The 23993-nt window shown below is 42.9% G+C and overlaps 1 protein-coding gene across 1 annotated transcript in view; it reads right to left on the bottom strand.

Moving 5' to 3' along the window:
* Positions 1-7890: 7890 nt before the first annotated feature.
* The window catches only part of LOC106610161 (vascular endothelial growth factor C), a 47088-nt gene continuing 30985 nt past the window's right edge, over positions 7891-23993 (bottom strand). The window contains exons 5-7 of the mRNA XM_014209332.2: positions 17531-17643; positions 12361-12685; positions 7891-9220 (exon numbers count right to left, since the gene is read on the bottom strand). Of these exons, the coding sequence (XP_014064807.1) occupies positions 9109-9220; positions 12361-12685; positions 17531-17643 (550 nt within the window). The 3' untranslated portion in view covers positions 7891-9108. The remainder of the gene's footprint in view (positions 9221-12360; positions 12686-17530; positions 17644-23993) is intronic.

Raw genomic sequence — 23993 nt, 5'->3', positions numbered from 1 at the left:
TGAATTTGGTGCTGCCCCTCTTCGTCTTGAAGTGACAAGTGTTTTTGTTTGCTCTGTAACCCGATTATTGGCTCATGCTTTGGTGTGGACCACCAACAATCTCTCTCTGTCCATTCCTCACATGCTGGACCTTTCCTTCTCAGCATTACAACACATCCCCGTGGGTTTTAGAGAGACTAGCATGCCTAATCCATTACTCAGTCAACCAGTCACCGTAACAGTGTCCCAAATCAAGGTCCTTGAATACCCCTCTGTCGGTTTTACTAGCCATCTCTGATTTGGTTTCTCTGTCTAGACTCTCTACCTATTCAGCTGTTTCTGAGGGACCCATATCTGACATCAGTCACTGTCATTGGTCTATAATACTGCTAAATGAACAATAATTATCCATTTCAGACAGCGGATTTTAGAGATATATGGAGCAAAAAAACAGAGCACCAACTGTTGGTCAAGGGTCTAAATTGTCAGGGCGATTTGTGCAGTTTCAGTTTCTGTTAGGATGCTGTCTTTTGCAGTGAAACTATGGGTCATAATTTACTGCAGGTTTTAAATGTCATAATCACAACATGACCGAGTTACCAAAGAAAACTGTGCCTCTTTGAGATTTTAATAACCAAGCCGTGTTGACGTGAAGATAAGGAATACGTCAAGCGCCTTGAGAATTCTGCATACGACACATACCACCTACAAATTCACCAGGCACATCCTGTAGGAATGGACCCCGAGCAGTAGGCTTTTTGAGGTCCAGTAATCAGAGAATGTGTGCTGGTGGGAGGGAGTGTGTTGCAATTATTGACTTCTTTTCTTTACAGGTGGACGTATGAATGTTTTCATTGCAGAGAGAAAAACACACCCAGTCTCCCACTTGGCAATTTCCACATCCTCCCTTTCTTGCCTTTAGATAAAAAAAATTCATTACTACTTAATGGTTTCCCTTTCCCACAGCCTAAATAAACACCAACCATTAGAAAAACCTTATGCTCACCCTGGCTGGCCTCAACACACACACACACACACACACACACACACACACACACGCACGCACGCACGCACGCACACACACACACACACACACACACACACACACACACACACACACACACACACACACACACACACACACACACACACACACACACACACACACACACACACACACACACACACACACACACACACACACACACACACACACACACACACACACACACACACCCTCTGATAGGGTTCAAGGTACTCTGACTCTCAGGGCGTTGGATCTCTCCCACAAGGTTCTCTCTTCATTTGATTTGACTTGTACCCGTTAGCGTTCAACATATATCTTTCTTTCAATTGATTTCAATCCAAGTTATTTTATGACTCTGTCAGATATGTGGGATTGTAAAAAGGCAGGGGATGGGAAAATATATTGTTTTTGTTATGAGGTGTGTGTGAGAAAGAATGATGGTGGTTTTAGTTCTACAGTAGAATGTAATGCGGTCATCGTTTTCTTTCGCCTGGGAACCTCTTGGTAGGCGATTGTAGCTAGTATAGACTGGTACATTTCTCTTGTTGATTGTTGAGTGGGTGTAGAAGAAAAGGACTGTGGTCAGAGTACTAAGGCAGGAAGAGGGTGAGGTCCAGAGGCAGGAGTAGTCAGACCGCTGGAGAGTGGAGGAAGCTTTGGCATGATATAGGATCAGTTTAGCCGTTTAGATCATAATAAATAAGATTATATGGAAAGCGGGGACCTGATCCTAAATCAGCACTCCTACACTATTAGAATACAGGCCCAGGACTATTCAACAGAGGAGAGAAAGAGGAGAAGTGAGGGCTGGGCATTGTTCCTCATAACGTACGATTCATTTGAATTCCAAACTCTTTCTATAAGACCCCTGTGGATATTGCTGACTAATTGTGGTAGGCCCAGTTCCACATGAAATGTACTGTTTCATACAATAATAACACAAAAGTCCCATTTTGATCCAAATTCCGACAGCTATCAGCTTCAGAGAGATCAATATTGGAGCAACCTTATGAGACGTTTATGTCACTCATTTTCTAAAGGAAGAACGTGAACCATAAAACAATAGCAGAACTACACAGCCCGGCCAGATCCATAAACCTACGGAGAGACAGAGGATGCGTCCTAAAGGGAATTTTATTCCCTAGGTAGTGCACTAAAGCGCTATGCGCCCTGGTCAAAAGTAGTGCACTATATAGGAAATAGGGTGCCGTTTGGTACGCACACATAGAGAACAATGGTATTTTCCAACACATCACATAACAGCCAAACACTGACATGATTTATAGATTCTGAGAAGACAGAAAGACACAGAGTCTGTTTCCCATACCTGTCACTCAATCTTTATCTGATTCCAAGTATATGTCACTGGGGTACACGTTCACATCAACGCATTGTAGTGGACGATACCAAATGGCAGGATTGTTGTTGTAACTGGAATGCAGTCAATGTGGCTAATGTGTGTGTGTGTGTGTGTGTGTGTGTGTGTGTGTGTGTGTGTGTGTGTGTGTGTGTGTGTGTGTGTGTGTGTGTGTGTGTGTGTGGGTGTGTGTGTGGGTGTGTGTGTGTGTGTGTGTGTGTGTGTGTGTGTGTGTGTGTGTGTGTGTGTGTGTGTGTGTGTGTGTGTGTGTGTGTGTGTGGGGGTGTGTGTGTGTGTGTGTGTGTGTGTGTGTGTGTGTGTGTGTGTGTGTGTGTGTGTGTGTGTGTGTGTGTGTGTGTGTGTGTGTGTGTGTGTGTGTGTGTGTGTGTGTTGTAGACAGGATAATCCTCTAGGAAAATCAAATATAAGAATAGACCACAGGGTTTGGACTGAGGTGATAACCAGACCTCTCTGGTGGGCTGAGCCGGAGGTATGTTTTCTAATCAGCTGTGAAAATAAGCTTCAACTCAACAGCTGTTTTAAAGGCGAACAGTACAGACAACAGACCCCTTAGACGCCATAATAACTCCATAACCATAATCCAGTTTGTTTTACGGTAATCTGAGAATGTTACTTAAGAAGAAAAATGGATATATGTGTGGACATCAACTCTCGTACAGTATGTTACTGGCTATGGGCCGTACAGCTTTGACAGTGTTCCATTTGGCCTCAGTAATGCACCAGAGGTTAGTTGTCAGTGCGTTACAAAGATGAATAATCGTTTTTAGGATCATTTCTAGTTGATTGTCGAATTAAATTGAATTTTGAGGAACACATCCCCTTAAGACCAAAATGATTTTTGGTTGAACTATTTGCTGGCTAACGATGTAGCCTGAAATTATTGGCGGGCTAACATTACAGCCTGAAACTATTGGCGGGCTAACATTACAGCCTGAAACTATTGGCGGGCTAACATTACAGCCTGAAATTATTGGCGGGCTAACATTACAGCCTGAAACTATTGGCAGGCTAACATTACAGCCTGAAACTATTGGCAGGCTAACATTACAGCCTGAAACTATTGGCGGGCTAACATTACAGCCTGAAACTATTGGCAGGCTAACATCACAGCCTGAAACTATTGGCAGGCTAACATTACAGCCTGAAACTATTGGCGGGCTAACATCACAGCCTGAAACTATTGGCGGGCTAACATTACAGCCTGAAACTATTGGCAGGCTAACATTACAGCCTGAAACTATTGGCAGGCTAACATTACAGCCTGAAACTATTGGCGGGCTAACATTACAGCCTGAAACTATTGGCAGGCTAACATTACAGCCTGAAACTATTGGCAGGCTAACATTACAGCCTCAAACTATTGGCAGGCTAACATTACAGCCTCAAACTATTGGCGGGCTAACATTACAGCCTGAAACTATTGGCAGGCTAACATTACAGCCTGAAACTATTGGCAGGCTAACATTACAGCCTGAAACTATTGGCAGGCTAACATTACAGCCTGAAACTATTGGCGGGCTAACATTACAGCCTGAAACTATTGGCAGGCTAACATTACAGCCTGAAACTATTGGCGGGCTAACATTACAGCCTGAAACTATTGGCAGGCTAACATTACAGCCTCAAACTATTGGCGGGCTAACATTACAGCCTGAAACTATTGGCAGGCTAACATTACAGCCTCAAACTATTGGCGGGCTAACATTACAGCCTGAAACTATTGGCAGGCTAACATTACAGCCTGAAACTATTGGCAGGCTGACATTACAGCCTGAAACTATTGGCAGGCTAACATTACAGCCTGAAACTATTGGCAGGCTAACATTACAGCCTGAAACCTTAGTCAGGTGGAAGATCTGCAGGTGATTGATAGAAGTTTAGGGGAACAGAAGAAGTACAAGGTGGAAGACCCATAAGGTAGACCAAACCTTGCCTAAAGCTCAGCAGTTCCTCTGGAACCATTATTCCAGTAGCCCCTCTAGTTAAAACCTTCTACAAGGTTCTATTGCTATATAACATATGGCAACTTGACAGACATGATGTATGTAGTATTACACCACACCTGAGAGACATGATATACAGTATATAGTATTAAAAACTGGGTGGTTCGAGCCCTGAATGCTGATTGGCTGACAGCCGTGGTATATCAGACCCGTATACCACGGGTATGACAAAACATGTATTTTTACTGCTCTAATTACGTTGGTAACCAGTTTATAATCGCAGTAAGGCACCTCAGAGGTTTGTGGTATATGGCCAATATACCACGGCTAAGGGCTGTATCCAGGCACTCCGTGTTGCGTCGTGCAAAAGAACAGCCCTTAGCCGTGGTATATTGGCAATATATCGCAAACCCCGAGGTGTCTTATTGCTATTTTAAACTGGTTACCAACGTAATTAGAGCAGTAAAAAAAATGTATGTTTTGTCATACCTGTGGTGTACGGGTCTGATATACTACGGCTGTCAGCCAGTCAGCATTCAGGGCTGGAACCACACAGTTTATATATAGTAGTACACCACAGTGCACCACACCTAACAGCCATGTACCATACATTACACTGGATTAGTGAGAGGGGCTAAGTAGAGCAACAATAAATAACATGACTAACACAGGCCTCGTTCACCACAGGAGACCTGGTCCTGGCACTAACAGCAGACAGACACAGAACACATAACTCAGCCCAGATGTAGCCAGGTCACTCAGGTGTGTTAGAACTACTGCACAGCCTGACAATGAGACTGGAACGGTTTCAGAATGATTTTAGGCCATGAGCACTGCACTTCACACAGACCACCCAAGAGAGAGACCTCAATGTACACTGTGTCACATATCACATGCTTGTATACATTTTATTCGTTTTTAAGTCTACCCTAAGATTTTTTATTCTGAATGTAATCCATTTTTTTTTTATATATACGATTAGAAAAAATATATATAACAACATTCTTTTTTTTTATCACATTTTTGTAATTTTTCTACCTAAACAAATCGTGTTCAATGTCTGGAACTGTAGAACAAACTGACGAAATAAGACACTGGTTTGTTTAGACTGTTGTCTGTTCCATCCTGTAAAGTGTTTTTGTTTCCCGCTCCGCGGAACACACCAATACCAAACAAAGGCCTGATCCCGTTCCCGTGGCGACCCACTTTAATAGAGTGGAACGTAAACTTTAATCATTGACCGCAAAAGTCAAAGGGTTAAATCAGTTAGACAATTTTTTTTCTCTCTTTCAGCTTTCTTTCTTTCCTCTGTTGATGCGATGGCTGTTTCTGGTTTTCTGTCTGTGATTCATGGTCCACAGTCACACATGTTATGTCCGACTCCTTCTGAGGTGAACCAATGGGAAAACCATTTGGACGGTATTCAGAGACAGAGTGTGTTCTACCATGTCATTGTAAAGCCCTGTTTCTGGAAAGGAAGGAACTTTGAACATACAGACATACTTTGAACAGACATATGTACAGTACCAGTCAAACGTTTGGACACACCTCCTCATTCCAGGGTTTTTCTTTATTTTGACCATTTTCTACATTGTAGAATACTAGTGAAGACATCACAACTATGAAATAACACATATGGAATCATGTAGTAAACAAAAAAGTGTTAAACAAATCAAAATATATTTAAGATTTTATATTCTTCAAAGTAGCCACCCTTTGCCTTGATCACAGCTTTGCACACTCTTGACATTCTCTCAACCAGCGTCTGGATTAAGATAACGAGTCCGGATAAAGATCAAGAGTCTTGATTAATATAAAGAGTATGGATTAAGATGAAGAGTCTGGATTAAGATAAGGAGTTTGGATTATAATAAAGTGTCTGGATAAAGATAAAGAGTCTGGGTGGAAGATAGAGAGTTTGGATGGAAGATAAAGAGTCTGGATAAAGATAAAGAGTCTGTGTGGAAGTTAAAGAGTCTGGATAAAGATAAAAAGTCTGGATAAAGATAAAGAGTCTGGGTGGAAGTTAAAGAGTCTGGATGGAAGATAAAGAGTCTGGGTGGAAGATAAAGAGTCTGGGTGGAAGATAAAGAGTCTGGTTAAAGATAAAGAGTCTGGGTGGAAGATAAAGAGTCTGGGGGGAAGTTAAAGAGTCTGGGGGGAAGTTAAAGAGTCTGGATAAAGATAAAAAGTCTGGATAAATATAAAGAGTCTGGGTGGAAGATAAAGAGTCTGGGGGGAATTTAAAGAGTCTGGATAAAGATAAAAAGTCTGGATAAAGATAAAGAGTCTGGATAAAGATAAAAAGTCTGGATAAAGATAAAGAGTCTGGGTGGAAGATAAAGATTCTGGATAAAGATAAAAAGTCTGGATAAAGATAAAGAGTCTGGGTGGAAGATAAAGAGTCTGGATAAACATAAAGAGTCTGGGTGGAAGATAAAGAGTCTGGATAAAGATAAAAAGTCTGGGTGGAAGATAAAGAGTCTGGATAAAGATAAAGCGTCTGGGTGGAAGATAAAGAGTCTGGATAAAGATAAAGAGTCTGGGTGGAAGATAAAGAGTCTGGATAAAGATAAAAAGTCTGGGTGGAAGATAAAGAGTCTGGAAAAAGATAAAGAGTCTGGGTGGAAGATAAAGAGTCTGGATAAAGATAAAGAGTCTGGGTGGAAGTGAAAGAGTGGGTGGAAGATGAAGAGTCTGGATTAAGATAAAGAGTCTGGATGAAGTGTAACAGAGAGTGAATAGGTGGAGGTAATGGAGGTAATGTGCTCCAGATGCATTGCACTGCTGAAGTGAACAATGGTTAAGGGGTGAGTGTTGGGGGTTCAGGAGGACCAGGCCCACCTGGTGTGTAAATAAGAAAGAGGTGGAGCTCTGTTTAACTGGGGAGACCAGCAATAACCCCCTTTATACCTCTCACCCATCCCCTCCCAATGGAACTATGAATGTATGGCATTATTGGGGGGCTATGCACTTTGAAATACTTTATAACGTAATGAGTGGTACCTCTAGTAGTCCACACACACACACACACACACACACACACACACACACACACACACACACACACACACACACACACACACACACACACACACACACACACACACACACACACACACACACAGCACACAACAACAGAAAACATACACACCACACTAACTCTGACGCATTGGCGTGGGACAAGAGCAGCAAATGATTTATTATATTTACAATGCTCAGACAAAAAGTGTGTGTGAATATCAGGTGGACCCAGGCCAGTTCCAAAGCTCATAAATGCACATTTATTAAGTGCCGTCTGTGGTCTTTCACATACCAACCCGGTGGCTAGCTTGCATATCCATGTCAAGATATAAGCGTTCCAACTCTCCAGTTGAAATAAGCCAAAACCCACAGTCCATCTATCTTGCCTTCTTTCATTGCCCTTCCGCCCAAACGCTTTGCTGCGTCCATTTCTAGTTTCTCTGCACACAAGACAAAAGACAGGACAAGTAAAAAGGAACTATTTGCTTCCACATAATCTTTCAACAGTCAGTTACCTCAGTCCAATCACTGACACAGAATAGCTGTGCGTATTGCGAAATTGGTGATTTATTTTCCAGTAGAAAAACATAGGAACAATACAAATACAGTTGATGTAGAAAGTGACCATGGCATACTTCAACACTATAACAAGAACTCGACCTGCTCTTGTTTAAACCCATACGGAGTGAGCACCTTAGAAACATCTTAGTAACCATTTGTCCCGATGTGACATTCATTGTAGACTTTTAAACATCCATTCACTTGTCCAATGTGTTTTGGTCAGAGAATTAGGAGCGTTCTCATACTGGTCTTCATACTGCTGTACTGTAGATTGGAAATCCTTATCCATTTTGCTGATTAGGGTTCTCCATAGTAGCAATATTCATTCATTGACAAGGCAGGATCCGTGCATTAGTTCACGGTATCCCTTCCTTGGAGATTTCCTACTGGTGATTTACATTCATAGGATATCCTCATCATGTCATAAAATGGGCCAAACTGGAAAAACGTATGGCACTATCATCATGATCCTAGAACTGAGAGTCCCAATGTTAGTATTGTTGGTGAAGTGGTTGACCAAATATAAAAGTGATATATAGTATATTTTCAAGTATCTAACATAAATGTGTATGCTGTGGATGGCAGTTCAGAAATGACATGCTATTTTGTGTTAACTCATATGGAAATTTAAATGACATTTTTGTTGTGTAAATATAGCCTGCCGTAAGATCATAATTGTAAGATAAGTGTGTACATTAGTTATTTACAATCAGTAACTACAATTCAATATGATAAACTAGATTAGAAATACGTTAACAATATTCAACTTTTATTTTAAAGAGGCATCACATGATGCAAACATATCGATCACAGTGTATTTTCTTGGAAAGATTGAAATTACAATAAACAAAGAGGTTGCCAACATTTAGTGGCAATAAATTATATAATCAATATCTGACATACGAATAACAAACAAATACAAAATAACAAAAATAAGGCTTTCGCCTTCAATTGCTCCTCATCCTTCAGTCTTTTCATTAGATCCTCTCATGATATTTGGGGTTCATATCAATATGTCCATAATATTTCGCAAGTGTCACTTTATAATTCCAAAGTAGCCCACAAACTCTGTGTCCTTTCAACCATTTCCCGACCTAGGTCCAGGCGAGGTACTTCTCCACACGATTGCGGCTAGCATAATAGATTCTAATCATTATAACCGGGTAGAAGGTCAGCTGCTTAATGTGAACTCAACGTTAATCCTGTCCTCTCCAGTATGTTGGTACGCACCGGCAGACCTCCTCACTGAAGTAAAAACCTGATGCACAGCGTCGATTCCTCCGTACGTCACAAGGTGGTCTGTGGCAACTAGGGGAAGACAAAGACGATTCATGTTAAAGGTACATTTCAAAAATGTTTTACTTCATATTCATCATCTCCAGCACCACCCCAACATCAACATATGGGAAAATGGCACGTTTTTATTTTTTGTAGTAAAAATAATTGAGGAAGATGTGTTTCCAATGACATCATCAACTAATTAGTAGACAAATAGTAGGCAATGCTCATAGTTGGTTAAAATCCCGATGCACACCGATGATGTCATCGGGAACACTTATTTTCCTCTCTATTTTTTACTACAAAACACAGAAACGTGCCATTTTCACATATGTTGATGTTGGGGTGGGCTGGAGGTGATGAATATGAAGTAGCATTTTTTTGTACATTTCCCTTTAAATCATGTAATGTGCAGGAGTTTTAACCATATATATAACCACAGGTTTATTAGTCCATTCTGGTATACTCTTTCTTTTAATATTTGTCCTACGAGGTACAACCTCTTACTCAGTATATGTCAATTTTATGGCATCGATATAAGGAAGTCCCTCAGGCTTCTTCAGGAAATTAACCTTTTCTAGTAAGTTTGGTATCAAATAATAACAGGAAGAAACGAAAGCTGATTCTTTTCTATCGGTCGAGTTCCCGACATTGGATCCTTACTGCAGATGGATAGTCATAAATCATTTTAACGTGGCGCTACAAGGGGTCACCGTAGTGGGTTGAAGGCTGTTCCTTCAGGCAGGGGGAACTAGCCGTTAACTGACAGCAGTGAGGCAGTGAAACCTTTTATTTGCAAGTGAAATATGTTGTACTATGACCAATGAACACCAAGCCCTTAAAGAGGGCTCATATCGACTAACTGGGTAAGGTTTATCACCCTGGCACTGGTTTAAGACCACAGGAGCAGAACTGGCAACATCACCTGAAGAGTGAGATCACTGGTAAGTGGGCAGCCCTTATTGCAGTGTTTTTATCGCAGTGTAATGTGCAAGACTGCAAGTTCATTTACAACTCTGGGCGGATTTGTATTCACAGGACTTCTCTCCTTGCAGAATCCTAAAAAATAAAGGGGTTGTCAGCTTTGAAATGAAAATGATTTATGTCTAATTTGTGTGGGAGGGCATCTGGAAAATGAACATGTATGACTACCAGTCATGCAATGTCATGTCAAAGACATTTATACACTAAATGGACAAAAGTATGTGGACACTTGCTCGTAGAACATATCATTCCAAAACCATGGGCATTAATATGGAGTTGGTCCTCTCTTTGCTGCTATAACAGCCTCCACTCTTCTGGGAAGGCTTTCCACGAGATGTTTGAACATTGCTGTGTGGACTTGCTTCCATTCAGCCACAAGAGCATTAGTGAGGTCGGGCACTGATGTTGGGCCTGGTTAGGCCTGGTTGCAGTCAGCTTTCCAATTAATCCAAAAGGTCTTCGATGGGGTTGAGGTCAGGGCTATGTGCAAGCCAGTCAAGTTCTTCCACGCCGATCTCGACCAACCATTTCTGTATGGACCTCACTATCTGCACGGGGGCATTGTCATGCTGAAACAGGAAAGGGCCTTCCCCAAACTGTTGCCACAAAGTTGGAAGCACAGAATCATCTAGAAAGTCATTGTATGCTGTAGCGTTAAGATTTCCCTTCACTGGAACTAAGGGGCCTAGCCCGAACCATGAAAAACAGCCCCAGACCTCCACCAAACTTTACAGCTGACACTATCAATTCGGGCAGGTTGCATTTCCTGGCATCCGCCAAACCCAGATTCCTCTGTCAGACTGCCAGATGGTGATGTGTGATTCATCACTCCAGAGAACGCGTTTCCAATCTCCAGAGTCCAATGTCGGCGAGTATTACACCACTCCAGCCGACGCTTGGCATTGCGCATGGTGATCTTAGGCTTGTGTGTGGCTGCTCAGCCATGGAAACACATTTCATGAAGCTCTCGATGAACAGTTGTTCTGACATTGCTTCCAGAGGCAGTTTGGAACTCGGTAGTGAGGGTTGCAACAAGGGACAGACGATTTTTACTCGGTACGCGCTTCACCACTTGGCGGTCCTGTTTTGTGAGCTTATGTGGCCTACCACTTTGCTTCTAGAAATTTGACAAACTGACTTGTTGGAAAGGTGGCATCCTATGACGGTGCCACGTTGAAAGTCACTGAGCTTTTAAGTACGGCCCATTCTACTGCCAATATTTGTCTTTGGAGATTGCATGGCTGTGTGCTCATTTTTATACACCTGTCAGCAACGGGTGTGGCTGAAATAGCCGAATCCAGAAATTTGAAGGGGTGTCCACATACATTTGGCCATGTAGTGTATATAGTATAGCAGTTCATATGAGTTTCTCTGTGTGCAAATAGACATGTTTTTGAGTCCACAATTGTAGTCATCAGTTAATATAATTCATATATTCTATTGGTTCGCTGACATAATAACTCTTCACGTTCTATTTGAGCCCGTCATTCTAGCTTTGCTGGAGTTCTCAATGATAGAACACTCCACAGCTCTGGATGTGCGGCCGCATACATTCTCTCCGTTACCCAGAGTCTGGACGCTGGATGTTCTGAATCAAGTACATTTAGCATGGCTCTGATAGACACCAGCTGGAGAGGGTTAGTCTTACACAGGCCATGTCATTTTAGCGTTTGGCAAACACAGCTGTGGTACAGCCTTGGGGCTTAGCGGCGTGGATCTAACAGGACTTATACCTAGGCTGCGTCCCAAATGGCACCCTATTCCCTATTTCGTGCACTACTTTGACCAAGAGCCCTATGCCCTGGTCTCGTCTCCAGTAGAGTATGGGTTCAACTGGAACTGGAATATCATTAATAAGTCAGGAACGCTCCAAACCACACTCTCCTCTAAGTCACTTAGTCTCTTCTTTCCACATTGATCAATGGAGGGAGATTTTCATGCCCCCCTTCAGTCCTTCATCTTGACTGGCTACTTGAATTACCAGTGACTATGCTAATGTATATGGTCTGCTATGGAAATATGCGTTTGAAAAGATCTGAAAAGGTTGTCACGGTAGCAATTTGGAATGTCATCATCAGACTTATCCCTATCCTCCATTCTCTACCTTTCTCCATGTCGTCCTCCTCCTCCTTTTCAACAGTCCTTCTCATCCTTCATCATCATCATCATCATCAAGCTGTATTTACCTGCAGGTGGCCTGGTGGAACCTTTTGCCTTTCAGGAAGCACCGGTTGGGTGACTCGTTGCACTCGCAGGCACACTTGGTGCGGTTGAGCGGCTGGTGCTTGGGGCACGTCCTGGTGCAGGAGCACTGGCACGTGTCTTTATTGAAAAGCTGGTGCGGCCCACAGGACGAGGGAAGCGTCTTACACACACACTGGCACGTGTCTTTATCCAGGTAGCGGTGGGGTCCGCATGCGCCCGAGGCCCGAAGCTGTCGTCTGCACACACACTGGCATGTCTCCTCGTCCAACTTCTTATCTGACCCGCAGACATCTGCTTCAAACGAGTCTAGAGAGATACAGGGGAGGAGATTAGATTGGAATTATACTGAACAAAAATATAAACGCAACATGCAACCATTTCAAAGATTTTACTGAGTTACTGTCCATAGGAAATTAGTCAATTGAAATAAATTCATTAGGTCCTAATCTATGGATTTCACATGACTGGGAATACAGATATGCATCTGTTGGTTGACAGACCTTAAAAAAAAGGTAGGGGTGTGGATCAGAAAACCAGTCAGTAACTGGTGTGACCACCATTTGCCTCATGCAGCGAGACACATCTCCTTCGCATAGAGTTGATCAGGCTGTTGATTGTGGCTTGTGGAATGTTATCCCATTCCTCTTCCATGGCTGTAAGAAGTTGCTGGATATTGGCGGGAACTGGAACACGCTGTCGTACACGTCAATCCACAGCATCCCAAACATGCTCAATGGGTAACATGTCTGGTGAGTAGGCAGGCCATGGAAGAACTGGGACACTTTCAGCTTCCAGGAATTGTGTACAGATCATGCTGATACATGAGGTGATGTCGGTGGATGAATGGCATGACAGGATCTCATCACGGTATCTCTGTGCATTCAAATTTCCATTGATAAATTGCAACTGGGTTCATTGTCCGTAGCTTATGCCTGTCCATACCATAACCCCACCGCCACCATGGGGCACTCTGTTCACAACGTTGAGCAAACCGCTCGCCCACACGACACCATACACGTGGTCTGCGGTTGTGAGGCCGGTTGAACGTACTGCCAAATTCTCTAAAATGACATTGGGGGTGGATAATGGTAGAGAAATTAACATTAAATTCTCTGGCAACAGCTCTGGTGGACAGAGCAGAAAAATGTATCAACCTCTATATTTGCTGTTGCTGCAGGATTCTTTTCCTGCTGTGAGAAACTGATCAAATTAAGATCCTATATCTGTACGTAAGAAGAACATACCAATATCCTGCAGACTTGAAAGTTAGCTAGAGTTGTTGTTTGACATCACAGCAGCAAACTATTGGAGATAGATTGAATAGATTCCTGCCCTAAATTCCTCACAATATATTTTCCCCCCAGTGGAGCAAACAGATGTTTTCTTTACAACACAGGCGAATAAACGAATGGGATATCTTCGAGAGAGAGAGAGAGAGAGAGAGAGAGAGAGAGAGAGAGAGAGAGAGAGAGAGAGAGAGAGAGAGAGAGAGAGAGAGAGAGAGAGAGAGAGAGAGATTTGGCTGCAGTCAGGAACTAAATTCCTGTCGTTACTGTGTTTATGTGTTTGCTGATGAACAGACCCAGATTGCGATGGCAACGCGTGGAGATGTTTACCACAGTGAGGTTTTCTAACCCTAACACATTAATGGACTGTTTGCTTGTATATGGGGCTGTTGTGGTGTTTCAGACAAAGAGAAAATACATTTCCACTTTGAACAAACTATCAATTCATAATTCATGAGTCTTTAGTGATTGATGTTATTCAATAACACATCTGATAATTGGCCAATTATCCCTCATGGGGTATGGTTGAATATGCATAATGTTGCACTGTGGTTTATCATGAATCATGAATCAATGTCAGTTGTCAATTATTGAGTTGAATTTACAGTAAATCATAAATCAAGTTTGGCTTGATTTGGAACGGTCCAACAACTTCGTAATCTGAACAAAAATCACCGCATTTTCAGTGGCATCCGAGTCAACTTAGTTTTTTACAGTTTTATACAGAAGATTGACACTGTGGCCGCTGACGTCGGCCATAATTAACCACGTATCGACGGTGTCTCTGTGGTTTTGGTGATCATCAGGGAGGTAATGGAGCTAGAAAGGTCTCTCACGGATCTCCAGCTCCTCTGTCTTGTGTAGAGATCATTATAAGCCATTGTTCTGCTTATCTGAAGAGCGAGAGACAGGAGGGAGTAAGGATCTAGCTGCCATCCAAACTCTGCTTGATTTGCGGAGGGAGTCACCCATAACTACCATCACTTCTGTGACTTATGAGATCACCACAAACCTTGAGACGTGGTAGAATTTTTTTTTAACGTTAATTACCTCTACACACACGCTCACTTTCTCTTCACTTCTCTTCTCTTTCTTTCTTTCTCTCCCTCACTCTCGCGCTAATGTCTCTCTCTCTCTCTCTCTTGCTCTCTCTCTCTCTCTCTACTCTCTCACTTTATGCAAGAGGATGTGATCGCAGAGAAATAGGAGAGAGAGCCCTCTATTAGTCATTAGTGACAACCCTGATGAAGTCGAACCGACGAAAAACAAAACCCCAGGTCTAGCTACTTCACCTCCCTCTGTGAATGATACCGCACTCTAGATGATGGTTAAATCCGAGCGGACCATAACTACGGCACAATGACGTATCTGTCTCCCTACATCAAAGTCCTAATTCCCCTATAGGAGTAATGACCCCAACTGTATATTACACAGGCGCTATAACTGTACGGCTCTAAGGTTTTGGTGTCTGTTCCCCTGAAGACTTCAGTTAGTGTTTCATACTGACCTGGGGAGCCTCTGACTGCATAGCGGAGACATTCTATTCCATGGCTGCATCACAAATGGCACCCTATATTCCCTTTAGTGTGCTTATTTTCAACAGGGCCCATAGGGCTCTGGTCAAAAGTAGTGCACAATCTAGGGAATAGGGTGGCCATTTGGGATATGCTGTCCCTGTGAGCAGAGCACACATCTCTAAGCTTCTAGATCTACCTCTGATTGGGCCTGTCAAAGCTGGTTAGTGTGAAGAGGAAACACAAATCAGCTCTGCTGCTCTCGCATGGCTATTGCTATCAAGTCCTCTCGTTGAATTATTAGTCTGTAATGTGGAAGATATAGGCCTAGCTAAATGTTTCTTTGGGTTCCATCAAATTGTAGAACATGGCAATGGGGTTGAATGATAATCAATGAGAAATTCAATGAATTGTCAGCCAGTAAATGTCATCGTATGACTGGACAATAAACCTACAGATGACCAACATCTTCTTTAATCTGGTAACTGCATGAGAAAGCTATGCTTCGATCATGAAGTCAATATCAGCTGATGAAAAGGGGTGATCCCCCCATTAAACCAAATGTTGATGGCTCGATGTCCCCAATTTACCCAGATGCTTTTTAATATGAGTGAGTAAACTTTGAAGCCAAGTCTGTTAAGAGAGATTAACTTTCATGCGACAACAGAGTTGTTTGATTGGCTTCCTGCTTTCAGTGCCTCATAAACATTGTGTGGCTGGGGTAGAGTGGCGTGAGCCATGGGCTTCGTCCGAAAGGGCACCCTATTCCCTACATAGTCCACTATGGGTCCTGGTCAAAAGTAGTGCACTACAAAGGGAATAGGGCCACATTTGGGACGAAGCCATGGAATCCAGAGCTCTGGTATTCTTTCTGAATTCTTCTGTCTCTCGTTTGTTCACTCAGAGTTCTCTCTACTGCGTAGCCACGTCTGCTGAAAAACAACTGCCATGTTGTGTTTTCATAGTGATAACTTACCGAGACATGCCCTGGGCGATTTCAACATCTGCCTTAGAAAAAAAGTGGACTCGGGTTGTAAATAGTGTATGGGGATCACGGGTACGTTCTCGCGTGGAGTGGAATAAGTTGTTCTCTTGTTGGTGAGCTGTTGAAGAGACTCAAGTGCTGGTCTGTGTTTGCGTGAGGATTTTGTGGGCTGTTGTAAAAAACCAAGAGCACATTGTCCTTCTCTGTGTCTGTTTTTTTAAATCTATTATACTCTAGCATGTTGCTTCACTCTGTCACAGTCTTGTAAGAGGCCATTAAAATACCATTAATTGTGTTCAACACATTCTCTTGATTCCACATTTCAATCCATACCACAACTAGGACACCCTCAGAACAGCATAAGCCTATCTTAGTAATATTGAACTCAAAGAGAAACATAATTCACCACATTAAGCGGTAATTCAGACTAATAAACTGTAATTCAGTCTAATAAGTGGTAATTCAGTCTAATAAGTGGTAATTCAGTCTAATAAGCGGTAGCTAATTCAGTCTAATAAGCAGTAATTAATTCTAATAAACTGTAATTCAGTCTAATAAGCTGTAATTCAGTCTAATAAGCAGTAGCTCATTCAGTCTAATAAGCGGCAATTCAGTCTAATAAGCAGTAGCTCATTCAGTCTAATAAGCAGCAATTCAGTCTAATAAGCGGCAATTCAGTCTAAGTGTTAATTCAGTCTAATAAGTGGTAATTCAGTCTAATAAGCAGTAGCTAATTCAGTCTAATAAGCTGTAATTCAGTCTAATAAGCGGTAATTCAGTCTAATAAGCGGTAGCTAATTCAGTCTAATAAGCGGTTATTCAGTCTAATAAGTGTTAATTCAATCTAATAAGCGGTAGCTAATTCAGTCTAATAAGTGGTAATTCAGTCTAATAAGTGGTAATTCAGTCTAATAAGTGGTAGCTAATTCAGTCTAATAAGCGGTAATTCAGTCTAATAAGCGGTAATTCAGTCTAATAAGTGGTAATTCAGTCTAATAAGTGATAGCTAATTCAGTCTAATAAGCGGTAATTCAGTCTAATAAGTGGTAATTCAGTCTAATAAGTGATAGCTAATTCAGTCTAATAAGCGGTAATTCAGTCTAATAAGTGGTAATTCAGTCTAATAAGTGGCAGCTAATTCAGTCTAATAAGCGGTAATTCAGTCTCATAAGTGGTAATTCAGTCTAATAAGCGGTAGTTCAGTCTCATAAGTGGTAATTCAGTCTAATAAGTGATAGCTAATTCAGTCTAATAAGTGATAGCTAATTCAGTCTAATAAGCGGTAATTCAGTCTAACAAGCGGTAATTCAGTCTAATAAGTTGTGCAACAGGTGCAGTATCAGCATCAGAACTAGGACCTACTCACCCAAGTGTTGTGTCTGGGGCAGGGGAGGGGTGTCGCGTTGCACCGCCATACATCTACACAAGCGGTTGCTCCAGCTGTGGTTCTTTGGGCAGGTTTTATTGGCTACCAGACATCTGTAAGGGGAAAGCAGTTATTAGCATTAGAAGAGGAGGAAACCGACAGACAGAGGCTGCTGACCAGAGCCATATGGGCCCTGGTCAAAAGTAGTGCACTATATAGGGAATAGGGTGCCATATGAGTGGCAGTAGCTGGAGAGGAAATTCCTCACTTCATCGACATTCATTAACCTGGCCCAAACTACACAAAGCTATGTAGCATTTGATGTTGTTTTGGTTGTTGGATGAAATGTGACAGGGCTGGACTGGCTATTTTAAGGGTTATTTTGTCAACACCCACCCAGCACATCAAAGTTGGGTTAGCAGCCCATCTAATCGCAGAGTGAGAGTGAATAAGCCAATTGGCTCTGATGACATGAAACATTTCTGTCCCCTTAAAGATAAGAGGGATGCTGATTGGCTGAGTTTAGACAAACAACCATCAAAGAGAGAGGACTCTTGGGAAGACATCAATGGACAGCAATGAAAAAAAAGTAAGAAGAATATATTTGGTAGTCTAGTAAACATTGGTTAGCATTGGTAAGACCCTTCACTTTAGCTTAGAGCTGTATTCACCTCTTGAGCTTCCTTTCCGTTCCACATTACACGTCCTAGTAAAGAACACTTATTATGATGGACAGAAGATCCCCTGGATCTGTCAACGGGGATGATCATTTAGGGGGAGGAAAGTGAAAAGGATAAAAACTGGAGACACTGTCTGTCGCTCTAAATCGAAGCACATGGTGAGGCTGGCACACACGTCACATGATTCTGACCCTCTCCAACTCTCTCTCTCCAGCTCTCTCTCTCCAGCTCTTTCTCTCCAGCTCTCTCTCTCCAGCTCTCTCTCTCTCCAGCTCTCTCTCTCCATCTCTCTCTCTCCATCTCTCTCTCTCTCTCTCCAGCTCTTTCTCTCCAGCTCTCTATCTCCAGCTCTCTCTCTCCAACTCTTTCTCTCCAGCTCTCTCTCTCCAGCTCTCTCTCTCCAACTCTTTCTCTCCAACTCTTTCTCTTCAGCTCTCTCTCTCCAACTCTTTCTCTCCAGCTCTCTCTCTCCAACTCTTTCTCTCCAGCTCTCTCTCTCCAACTCTTTCTCTCCAGCTCTCTATCTCCAGCTCTCTCTCTCCAACTCTTTCTCTCCAGCTCTCTCTCTCCAGCTCTCTCTCTCCAGCTCTCTCTCTCCAGCTCTCTCTCTCCAACTCTTTCTCTCCAACTCTTTCTCTCCAGCTCTCTCTCTCCAACTCTTTCTCTCCAGCTCTCTCTCTCCAACTCTTTCTCTCCAGCTCTCTCTCTCCAGCTCTCTCTCTCCAGCTCTCTATCTCCAGCTCTTTCTCTCCAACTCTTTCTCTCCAACTCTTTCTCTCCAGCTCTCTCTCTCCAACTCTTTCTCTCCAGCTCTCTATCTCCAGCTCTTTCTCTCCAGCTCTCTATCTCCAGCTCTTTCTCTCCAACTCTTTCTCTCCAGCTCTCTCTCTCCAACTCTTTCTCTCCAGCTCTCTCTCTCCAGCTCTCTCTCTCCAGCTCTCTCTCTCTAGCTCCTCTCTCCAGCTCTCTCTCTCCAGCTCTCTCTCTCTCTCTCTCTCTCTAGCTCCTCTCTCCAGCTCTCTCTCTCCAGCTCTCTCTCTCTCTCTCTCTCTCTCTTCAGCTCTTTCTCTCCAACTCTCTCTCTCCAGCTCTTTCTCTCCAACTCTCTCTCTCCAGCTCTTTCTCTCCAGCTCTTTCTCTCCAGCTCTTTCTCTCCAGCTCTCTCTCTCCACCTCTCTCTCCACCTCTCTCTCTCCACCTCTCTCTCCAGCTCTTTCTCTCCAACTCTTTCTCTCCAGCTCCCTCTCTCTCTGAGTTCGGCAATCATCATCATCTCTGTCTTCACAACCTGCACAATAATATCCTACTCACACACTTTCCATTGGCTTTCCATTGACAAAACACATTAGACAAATGACTGACCATCATGGACAGCGTGTTTCACACGCACATCTGACACATGCCAGACCAATATGGGTCTATTTAGTTTTGGACATTTCTGATATCTCGGAGCCCAGTGCTTTGCTTTTTCTCATACTGTTAACAAATTAGGCTAGACCACCGCTGAGAATCCAGTTGAAATCACATACGGCCAACCGACCTACACTGACTTTATCAGAGCCAGTGTCATGCTCCATCCATCTGTCTTTTTGCTCTGAGACAAACGCACGGCTCGTGCTACAGTGCAACCGCTGGCCAGTGAAAGCACGGTCGCGTTCCAAGCTAAACTTGATTCTGGCTGCTTTAACTGCTGTGAAAGAAAAGGGATAGCTCTCAGCATGGTGGAGTTGTGGAGTGAAATGTGTGCAATATCAAAGATGTAGTGGATTGCATTTAAAACACGTCAACTCTATATAAACTTCATATGGAGAAGGACTGTTGTTATGCAACATCTGATCCACATGAATGTAACAGCAGTAGAACTGCAAGAGGTTTGACACAAAAATAAAATGGCAATAAATCCAGTTAAAATGTATTGAAGTGAATTGGTATTTACACTGAACATACTGAGGAGTATTTCTGTCTGTTTTACAGCCCTTTTGCAGGGGAAAACTCATTCTGATTGGCTGGGCCTGGCTCCCCAGAGCTGCACCCCTGCCCAGTCATGTAAAAATGCATTTATTTCAATTAATTGATTTCCTTATAGGAATTGTAACTCAGTAAAATATTTCAGTATAGTCCAATTATCAGGGTTTTTGTAAACACACTGCAGTTTCTTCTTTCAATTAACCCCCTGAACAAAGCAACACCACCTCCTAAGACAATAAACTGCATTTCAGCAGAACCAGAGATATTACATAACCTGTATACTCTAGTCAGTAGTTCCTGCCAGACTGAGTTTATCACCACTAAGGAAAATGCACTGAAAAGAGAACCGCACTAGCTCCATTCTGCCTCTGAAGAGAGAGCCAACAAATAGCACTTAGCGCCTCTATGGAGGTTCGTTGTTGTATTCCTTTCAAGAGGGGGGAGAATACGAATGGAGCAGGTGGGAAGTTCACGGTAAAGAAAACAAGTGTATGAAATGAATTACTGCGTTGACTTCCGTTGTGCTACACACGAGGGTAGGTGCTGTGCTAGAGCTAAGGCTTCCGCTGTAGCTCCTGGAACTCACACTCGAAGCTGCATGTGTTTAGGTGCAAAAATGCTAACAAACTCTACTACCCCCAGCATGGAACATTCCTAAACAGTTTGATAAGGCTGCGTTCAACGCACACTTGTGTAACTAGCCACTGTACTGTGAGTGCATGCAGGTCTAAGGCTTCCTTCGACGTGCAGTACAACTGTATAACTAAAGTGTTACAGTGCATTCAGCTGGTCAGTGCAGTTGAAAAGGCATCCGTAAGGGCAAACCACTGTTAAAAAAACGGGCCTCTGGTTCAGTAATATATCCTTTTTCTATAACTCTGTCCTGAGGAAATGCCAACCATACACGAGCTCTGCGAGAGGCAAGCTAACGGATTGACAGGGGAACTTAAACATTTTTTCTTCTTCAAAACGTAGACCGTTTGTTTCCTCATGGTAGTGAAAAAGCAGGTCTTACCCTTCTCTGGTAGTGATTTATGACTCTCCCCCTCCATCTCAACCTCCGTCTCCCCCTCAGTCTCTACATCCGTTTCCCCCTCTGTCTCCCCGTCTGCTCTGGCAGTTTGATTTAAATGGTCCAGTCATAGCAGGCAGCTCCACGAACGACCAGGGCCTCACCCCCAATATCACCCCAATATCAGACCTGATCTGTAATATATCATCCCAATATCAGACCTGATCTCTAACATATCACCCTAATATCAGACCTGATCTGTAATATATCACTCCAATATCAGACCTGATCTCTAACATACTGTATCACCCCAATATCAGACCTGATCTGTAATATATCACTCCAATATCAGACCTGATCTGTAATATATCACCCCAATATCAGACCTGATCTCTAATATATCACCCCAATATCAGACCTGATCTGTAATATATCACTCCAATATCAGACCTGATCTCTAACATACTGTATCACCCCAATATCAGACCTGATCACTAACATATCACCCTAATATCAGACCTGATCTGTAATATATCACTCCAATATCAGACCTGATCTCTAATATATCACCCCAATATCAGACCTGATCTCTAATATATCACCCCAATATCAGACCTGATCTCTAATATATCACCCCAATATCAGACCTGATCTCTAATATATCACCCCAATATCAGACCTGATCTCTAATGTATCACCCCAATATCAGACCTGATCTCTAATGTATCACCCCAATATCAGACCTGATCTCTAATATATCACCCCAATATCAGCCCTAGCAGGCAGCGGTGCAGGGGTTCAGCCTCAGGCTGACTGAGTCCACTATAAGGGACAGGAGGACCCAGACCCACACCCTGCTCCACACCTCCAATCAATGCCCTGAGGAGCACCCCCTCACCTTTGCACCGAGCCCCACTGAGAAAGTGGACGGATGTAACAGCTAAGGTTACCCCCTCTCTGCGATTGATTGAGCCCCCTTTGTCGGGGGGTGACGGGGTGAGAGGGGTGAGAGAGTGAGACGAGTGGCACGGTCAGGGGTTTATCAGACACAGACATGCAGGGAGGCCTGGGACTCAGGTAGGGAGGCATGAAGCCTCCTTCACCCCCCCCCCCCATCTAACATCCGTGCCCTCTCACCTCTTCCCTTCTCTCTGCCTTCTTCTCCCCAGGTCTAAGATCATCCTGTCTTCAAATGGAGGTGCTGTCTGATATATGACCCTGGTACAACATTCTGTCATCGGAGGGCGTTGGGGTGAGTAAGGGGGATGTGCAGGCGCTTTTATTATGAAAATCCCGGCAACAACAAAATTAGTCAGGCCTCTTTGAGGTCAGAACCTCTGAGCCTCCGAAAACATATCTGAGACATTCCACAATTGGTGTGCTAATCACAGTAAGCATCCATATGCTTGAAAGCAGGGGCGCTACTTTCGTTTTAGAAGTGGAGGGGACATAATTCATTTAAGAAATCTATCCAGTCAGATAAACACTCCAAACAGCCTACCCGACCGCTCGGAGGCATCCACATGGTCCTAAAGCACACCGTTGCCTCGTTTTGTATCACATTCCAATGATAAAACTGCGGGGGACAAAAATGCAATTTCAGAACATGTCCCCCGTCCCCGTCCCCAGTGAAAGTTGTGCCCGTGCTTGAAAGTGAAGAGTGAGCTTAGTCGACCTGATAACAAATTACAGTTAGTGGTTAAAGCACTACAGAAAAAATCAACTGTTTTGAATTCACAAACGCATTAGTTTCAAATGCTACAATGCAAACAGATGTTGGCTCAATTAACATTTTGGGTTGATTATCTACGGAAAACAAAAACATACCCTTTCGACTATTTATTTGAATTAAAAGTTGCTATGAAACAGCTCAGTGGCAGCTCTACACGTTTGAGGGATTGTCAATATGCTTTCAATTACCATACACACAGTGGCTTAAACAGACACCACATTCCAAAGGGCTGAAGAAAGTAACAAAAATCACCCTCCTGACATGTTTGTGGCTTCGTAGGAAGATACGTAATCTGATTAACAACACGTGCACTGTGCACCTTTCATAATACACAAGAACAAGAACATGTTAGTTCTACTTCAGCCGGGAAACTTTGCTGCATGTGATTTGATTAATATAGTACAACTATTGTCTATAATTCATATCAGGATGGGATTTGTATGTGGTATGTGAAGGCCTCTCTTGGTATGTGTTGTTTTGATTCATATAGCAAATCAACTACTGTCTATATTTCCGATGAGGAATGGATTGGTATGTACAGGGCCTCCTCTGGAATGTGATGGTTTGAAATGAATAATAACTGTGTGCATACAATAGAAGGTAGACTATGTGTTAGGGGGCTATCCACCTGATTTAGTAGCTTGTCTTATGTTAAATTGATCCGGTGATATAGAGCATCACTGTACATAATGTTATATATTATAGCTCTGCAGTTTCGGCGGTACCTGCTGCAATGTCCTATCCTGCTCCAATTTATGGCACAGGTCTACAGAGTACGCACGTCAGCACTCCATATGCCAAACGTCCTCTCCTTGAATAGGTCCCCCATTAAATGTTCATCTGTAAAACTAGCTACGCATCTGTTGCAAAGAAAACGTAATCTTTCCGAGTAGAAAGAGTAGCCTCACTCAACATGTTACCCACACATACTGTACAAGCTCAAGCAAAGATATGTATATTATAAAATTGGAGAAACAAAGCTTTAGCAGCACATCTGTGATGCGTCTCTTGACATCAAGCGTTTTACTGGCACTGAGGGTTCCCCCCCCGACAGACTGACAGCCACACGCC

Source organism: Salmo salar, chromosome ssa08 (genome assembly GCF_905237065.1).
Source record: "Salmo salar chromosome ssa08, Ssal_v3.1, whole genome shotgun sequence".
In the NCBI taxonomy this organism is placed as follows: domain Eukaryota; kingdom Metazoa; phylum Chordata; class Actinopteri; order Salmoniformes; family Salmonidae; genus Salmo; species Salmo salar.
The sequence above is the reverse complement of the archived record's forward strand: the minus strand, read 5'-3'. Positions and strand labels throughout refer to the sequence as shown.